Source organism: Drosophila rhopaloa, unplaced genomic scaffold (assembly GCF_018152115.1).
Source record: "Drosophila rhopaloa isolate 14029-0021.01 unplaced genomic scaffold, ASM1815211v1 contig_2, whole genome shotgun sequence".
Classification (NCBI taxonomy): domain Eukaryota; kingdom Metazoa; phylum Arthropoda; class Insecta; order Diptera; family Drosophilidae; genus Drosophila; species Drosophila rhopaloa.
Genome location: NW_025335083.1, coordinates 19,915,399 through 19,922,065, shown reverse-complemented (window position 1 = coordinate 19,922,065; position 6,667 = coordinate 19,915,399). Strand labels below are relative to the sequence as shown.

General features: G+C 39.5%; 1 protein-coding gene across 2 annotated transcripts; it reads left to right on the top strand.

The window, feature by feature from the left end:
• Positions 1-122: 122 nt before the first annotated feature.
• Positions 123-4,483, top strand: LOC108053124. Of its 2 annotated transcripts, none has more exons than XM_017135708.2 (3): positions 123-212; positions 1,341-2,222; positions 2,753-4,483. In XM_017135708.2, the coding sequence occupies exons 2-3, from the start codon at positions 1,351-1,353 to the stop codon at positions 3,402-3,404; spliced, it is 1,524 nt and encodes a 507-aa protein (XP_016991197.1). In that variant the 5' UTR covers positions 123-212; positions 1,341-1,350; the 3' UTR covers positions 3,405-4,483. The 2 variants fall into 2 exon arrangements, with proteins under 2 accessions (XP_016991197.1, XP_016991198.1); XM_017135709.2 differs by having other exon boundaries at positions 164-212; positions 1,345-2,222.
• Positions 4,484-6,667: the final 2,184 nt, after the last annotated feature.

Genomic DNA, 6,667 nt, shown 5'->3' with positions numbered 1-6,667 from the left:
ATCAAGTGGCACTATATTAAAATAGTATTAATAATAAATTTATTTAACTAACTACTAAGCCTGCAAAAACACAATTTTCATATATACTTTAAGCCATGCTCGGTATGTCATGCCGATTGTTCGTGTATGTGGTCACTCGTATTTGGTCGCCTGCCAACACTATAAAAAAACTAAACGGGTAGCTGAAAATTACAATCACAGGACTCAATTTTGTAAGTATTTTAAGGCAATTGCACGTGTTTTGTGGACATTTAAGGTAGTGCCAAGTGTTATTCACGATTTGGGGATGCTAAATCAGCAGTTATTTGAAAGGGCTAATGGGGTTTAAGGCGTGAAAAATGGCTGCAAAAAGTTGATTCGCTGGGCACGCAGTTTGTAGGTGAAAAAAATAGACAGTCTCTCTGCCCGCGGCAGCAGAGACGCCAGCAGCGCTGCCGCTGCGCCCCGAAGTCCTGCGGAAAATCGGGAAGTTCTCTGCCACCTTGGGCCGTCGGAAAATGGTATATAAATTCGTACTGGATGGTTATCTTGGGTCACCGGAGCCCTTGCACACCGATCGTTCTCCTAGGAACTAAAGGATATAGTAGTTCATTTTTAGATTCTATCTTTGCAGTATCCTTAAAACCCCTTTTAAAAGGCAACCCAAATCGTTTGATTTATTTATCTTTTAAATCAACAAAGTTGTGGCATTTTGGCATTATCGTTCCAATGGCAGCTTATCTTAGGGCTGCAAGTTTTAATCAAACCCAAAAGATCTTTTAACATAATACTAATAAAACCGTCATGGAACACTTAAATTTGTTTGACACTCATACAAAACAAAATTAACTGAAATGTAAATTCATTATTACAAATAAGAAGTCCCAAAAATGTAATTTTTATTGTATAAAGTTAAATGTAAAGTAATCACAAATTAAAACTATGTTTAAATAATTTATTTCAAGGTTAATAAATGGTAATCTGCCTAGATTACAAACAGCTGAAAATAACAAAGAGGACCCAATTGTAATAAAATTACCTATTAAAGCTATGTTTGATTTACCTCGTGGTTTCTTTTTAAAATATTAATTATAATATACTTATTTCGTCATTTACAACAAGTTTGAAACTGAGATTCATAGTTCGAGAACTAATATTTCAACCAATATACTTAAAATTATTTATAAACTGTCATCTAAGTTCTGATACTGATAGAATAGAAAAGAGCAAAGACACCAAAGTGCAGATGCACAACGAAAACACTTGTAATTGCATTACAGCTGCCTCCTAATTTAGCCATACCCTCTGCAAGGGTATAAAAATAACCCTAGACTCTAAAAGTAAACACTTGCTATTTTTAGATAGACGGCAATGGAATCGGAGACGAAAGCCAGCGGCGAGGAGAAGCAGCAGGAAAACCCCTCGGCGGTGCCCATGGACACTCTGGACCCGCCACCACCGAGTGGTAGCTCCAAGACCCTAAAACGCTGTCTAAGTGTACCTATCATCCGGACTCCGCCTTCCGGAAAATCGGGAAAGACCCCGATGACCACACGCGCAGCCGCAGCGGCTGCTCTGGCGGCCAAGGAGCACGAGCAGACGCCCAAGAAAAGCCAACAGGTGCTGGACATCCAGATGTCGAATGTCTCATCCATCGATTGCTTCGGCAAGAACATACACATACGGTCCCAGCCCAATTCGAGGGAGGTTTCCCCGGCTCCCGTCTTCAATATATTCACTCCTCGAGCCAGGAGGTATTCGGCTAGCTACAGCCCACTGACCACGGCAGCCAATGGAGCAACCCTTTGCCTCACTCCCCGGGTTTCCCAGCTCAGGCAAGAGGAATGCGCGGACCTAAACAGTCGGGAGGTGAATCACGAGCGCGAAGTTCATCGGGAAATACAAATCTCCCAGAGCTGGGAGGACCTCACGCTGGTGACCGAGAACTGGTCCTGCAAATCGGACGAGTTCTCCAATCCCCTGCAGGTCAGCCTGCCACCCACGGGCAGTACCGGTTGCTCCAGTCCCAGTCCCACGAACAATCGGGCGGGCATGAGATTACCCTACTCCCCGTCGCCCACGAGGCGCACTTTTGCCACCAGGAGATCGATGTCTCCCATTGCCATGAGACCATCTCAACTGGGACCCGTGAAGAGGAAGTTTGAGCTGGACGATAATCCCATGCAGGGCAGCAACTGGAGTGTATACTCTCCTCCGCCAATGAAAAAGATATTCACAGAAAGGTAAGACACAATAAAGTCCTTAAAGTCATTGATTGAAAGATCTACAAAATTTTCCTCCTTTAAATCACATACTATTTAAAAATCAAAATAAAGTAAAGTAGTAATGCTTAAATATTTACTTAGTAAAGATTTTTTTGCTTAAAGTCTAGAATCTTTCTTAAAAGCTAGACGTATATTACTTTGGTTTGACATTATTTTCTAATTGTGTAGGAGCCTAAAAAATTTTCATTAGGCTAAAAATAAATGCTATAAAGTTTTGTTGTACGAAGAGCTCTAATTAAAATTGTATTAGAAAAGCAAAAGTGCATGTACAAGCAAATGTGCTACTTGTTGAATATTTGAACAATAATAAAATGAATAATGTATGGGGCTATAAAATCTCACATCTAAGAATTTCTAAAAATACTTTACTTAACACATTTTCTCTGACATTTGAATAACTGCACCTTTTCTCAAAAATTTCGTCCCAAATTCTAAAAAAAAGTTTGATTTCTGTACTTAAGTTAATATTCCTCCTTCTGTCTTTGAAGCCGCGGCTCTTCCCCGGTGTGCCAATCGCCCTCGTCGGTGTGTCCCAGTCCTGATTCCGGAACCTTTGATGGCCGGATAACACCCAAGTTGTTCATCTCGAAGCTGTGCACAAATAATACGGTGAGCGGAGGTGGTCTGAATAACAACAGCAGCAGCTCAGGCTGTCCGTCGCCCGTTTCCGCTTCGCCTGGAGGAGTGGGCAGTGGCCCTAATCTGGAGGCTGCCATGTGCCTCGTTTCCGGCGGAAGCCAGAGCCAAAGCATCGACGAGGGCATCTCGATACCCGAATCGGAGACGCTCTCCTCCTGCCGCAGTCGCACCTCCTCCATACTGTCCACCGCATCCTCCAGCACTCAGGTGCTGGTCAACGATCTGGTTGACGATGCCACTCTAATGGACGATGCCAAAAGCGAGACTTCCTCTATCGGTGGTTGCTCCACCATCAGCATAGAGTCGTCCTCCTGCGATAGTGGTGCCAAAACCGCTGCCACTTTCCTCAATCGTTTGGTGGTGGATTCGGATGGCGGGGGTTCCCCGCTGGCCCAAAAGAGCTTCTATATCAACAAGCAGGGATTGTCAGGCGCCAAGAAGTTCGTTGTCAATCACGAAAGGACGGGAGCCTCCAGCAAGGATGTGCCGCAAAAGCTTTAAGTAGCATACGCAGTTTAGCTTAGCTTAGGGGTCGATTTTAGGAATGCTTAAACAATGGAATAATCTCAGGCGCCAAGAATTAATCTTTGGTTACTTTTATGTAATTTGCTTTGAAAACTATAGGAATTACATTAACTTATTAAACGTTTACATAAAAAAACGAAAGAAAATAGCCATGCCTGTTGTCTTCCAAGAAACTTAAGTTGTAAAGTGTCAAAAATGGTACTAGATTTAAAAGCAACATTAAAAAGATAAACTATAAATGTTGGGTTGAGATAAAAGCAATAATCGAAAAATAACTTTAAAGAAACATTTAAAATCAAAAATATAGTATAAAATTAAAATGTAATGTGTCCTATAGTATTCAAAGCTTAGTTTCTTTAAATATTCCAAAGATCAAGAAGCGGTACTATGATTTTTGTAACAAAAAATCGACCCAAAATACCCAATCACATGCAAGCTTTAGTTGGGGGTTCTCATTGATCCCCTGACTTGCTAAATATTAGTCCGTAGCTTTGTTGTACATAGTTAAGTTGTTTGTCTAAAGTTCCAAACCATCTTGCATATCATCTATCAAAAAACACACTCACACTCCCTTTCATCCCTAGCAAACATTTGTTTTTAATGTGTTAGCCTAAGGTTTGTCATATATAGCCAGAGTTTTTTATCCGATCCTTGTGTTATGATATGTTCTTCATTTCCAATGTTTCGATTTATTAATCCTTTTTTAATCTAAGTAAAAGTTAATACGCCCATATAATAATGGTTACTTTAGTTTCGTTAGTAGTTGCCGCCTCACCCTAGATTTTAGCTACCAAAAACCCAATTTTGCCAAATATGTTTCCTCTATGTATGTAATCCCGCATTATATTGCCTATAATGTGATCCAATTTAATCGAGGTGATATCTGCACGTATCCCTGAAAACCAACTGATTGATACATACACGCATATATTATATAGATTTACGATTCGATTATAATTATCGTAAGCGAATTTACGTAGTTTCAGGAAAGTTATACTTAGAAACGATCCAAAACGAAAGAATTGCCTATTAAACATTTTTTCAATAGATCACAATTGTTTGCTTTTACTTTTCGATGACCAGGGGGGTTTCTAATTTATTTTCTATGTATGGTTTGGGAGTGAAATTGACGACTTTATGAAATAACCACAACTTCAAAACAGGAGAAAGTGGGTTAAAAAGGAATTTGGTAGAGCCATGTGATTTTATGATCATACTTTCGCTTTACGGATCCTTTATTTATTTATTTTAAAATTAATATTTTATTTATAAAGGTTGTTTAAATTTAACGTGTAGATACAGAAAAAAAGACAATTACCATTATGAAAAACCCCATGGTGAATAATAATATCACCGAGCACGATATTCGTGCAACCACATATAAGCCTTATATGTAAAACACCTGCATATACGAGTGTGTATCCATATATGCATACACAGGCACTGAAAAGTTCGAACACCTGGGGACTGAGATGCCGAGCATTGCTCCCCATTTGCGAACACCGAGATACTGGTTCCCCACATATAGAGGATATAATGTGCATGGGTAGATACTCGAACCTTGTCCACGGACGCCAGTCCCACAGGCCAACATTGGGGTCCAAAAGCCAGAGACCGAGACCGATAAACCGATTCCACACGGACCAAGTCGAGTGGGCGTTCGTTCTGTTCACTTCATGCGGCTGGACGTGTGTGTGGATCCGATATAAACGAGTTTATAGCGAAGAAAATAAGTAAGCGGTGCAGTCACGATCGCCAATATTCCGAGACCGAGGCACCAAAGGGGAGCCTAGCCAAGCATTCAAAGCGGATCTGGGGATCTGACTTGTTGGCACACGGGCAGAACTCAGCTGCCCACGCCAGTGGCATACAAATTAGAAGAAAACACGCTATCCTAGACTCCCCAAGTGACACTTAAAGTCCAGGGTTTATTATTTGGATGCTAATTAGCTCTGAAAATTTAAATCTATTGCGAGTTATACATGAGGAAGAACAATATATAGTGGCCAAATTAGCTTTTTATCTAGTTTTTGTTGAATAAAATTTTTTGTTGAAATGGAGTTTTTTCTAATTATAAAATAATACAAAATATTTTACAGATCACGAAGAAGGATCTGTTATCACAGTTTATGAGGTTACGCATATGTATAATCGCTAAAAAAATAAACTTGTCCATTTTCAAATTGAAATTAAGTCTACCGGAGTAATAGTTGTTTAAAACTTCTAGTCGGAGCGAATCCTTCAAAAATTAGAGTAAGTAATATACATTTTACAGTGCAGACAAAAGTAAAACGAAGAATCAAACTGGAAAACTTTTTATCTATCATCAATTTTTTTACTACTTCATAAAAATAAAGATACAAATCCAGCGATCAAATCACTTAAAAAAAGCTCATCCTGAAATAGTTCACAAGCCAACAATTAAACCAATTACTGAAAAATGTGAAGATATGTATATAAAAGAAGGAAACCAACAACGAAGCTAGATATACCCTATGTATGTACACATGTACATAAGAAGAAAAGCAACTGCGAATAAAAAAATGAAGGCGCACGGTTTTACTTTAACGCTGCTGCTCGGACGTCAATAAAATTTTTTTTTTTGGCGTTAACGCTGACGTTACCGTCGCTGCCCTCAGTTGTTGTTGTTGTTGCTTTTACGCTTTGGTCACGCTGCTCCCTTTTTCGATGCTCCTCTTTTCCCCGCACACCCCACCCCGCTCTCTCCACGCTTCCATACTCCCACTCGCCCACTCTCCTCCATCCACCTCTCTCCAGCTCTCTGGTCGCCTCTCTTGGAGGGCGTAGTCGGGCTTATGAAAAAGGGGAGCACCTTCCCCCTTGTATCAATAGAAACTAATGAATGAATAAGTTTTCAGAAAATTAAAAACGCTTAATGTTAGGGGAGGGTCTTTGGGTTTTTTATTTTTGATATTTTAGCTAAGTTATAGAAACCAAAAATTTCATATTTCTTTCACCAATGTGACTTACAGAATTACAAGCCGTTGGATATTGTAAAAGAATCAATAGCATGTGTATAATAAGTCGTTTTGAAAAAAGTCAAATTAATCTTTAGTGGTGAAAAATTATAGTAGACTATCTGACTCGAGCCTAAGTTGTAACTTGTTTTTCAAAATTTAAATTCCCAAAAAAGGGAAAACCTACATTTAACAAAAAGATATTATATGGAAATGTTGGGAATAAATTGATTGCCCAAATAAGAAACCATCTCAGACTCC

What these genes read in the sequence shown, in the direction of transcription:
- LOC108053124 (XM_017135708.2), top strand. Translation starts at nt 1,351, where the DNA reads ATGGAATCGGAGACGAAAGCCAGCGGCGAGGAGAAGCAGCAGGAAAAC. An exon ending in AAAAAGATATTCACAGAAAG is followed by an intron (nt 2,223 to 2,752) that starts GTAAGACACAAT and finishes CTGTCTTTGAAG; the next exon opens with CCGCGGCTCTTCCCCGGTGT.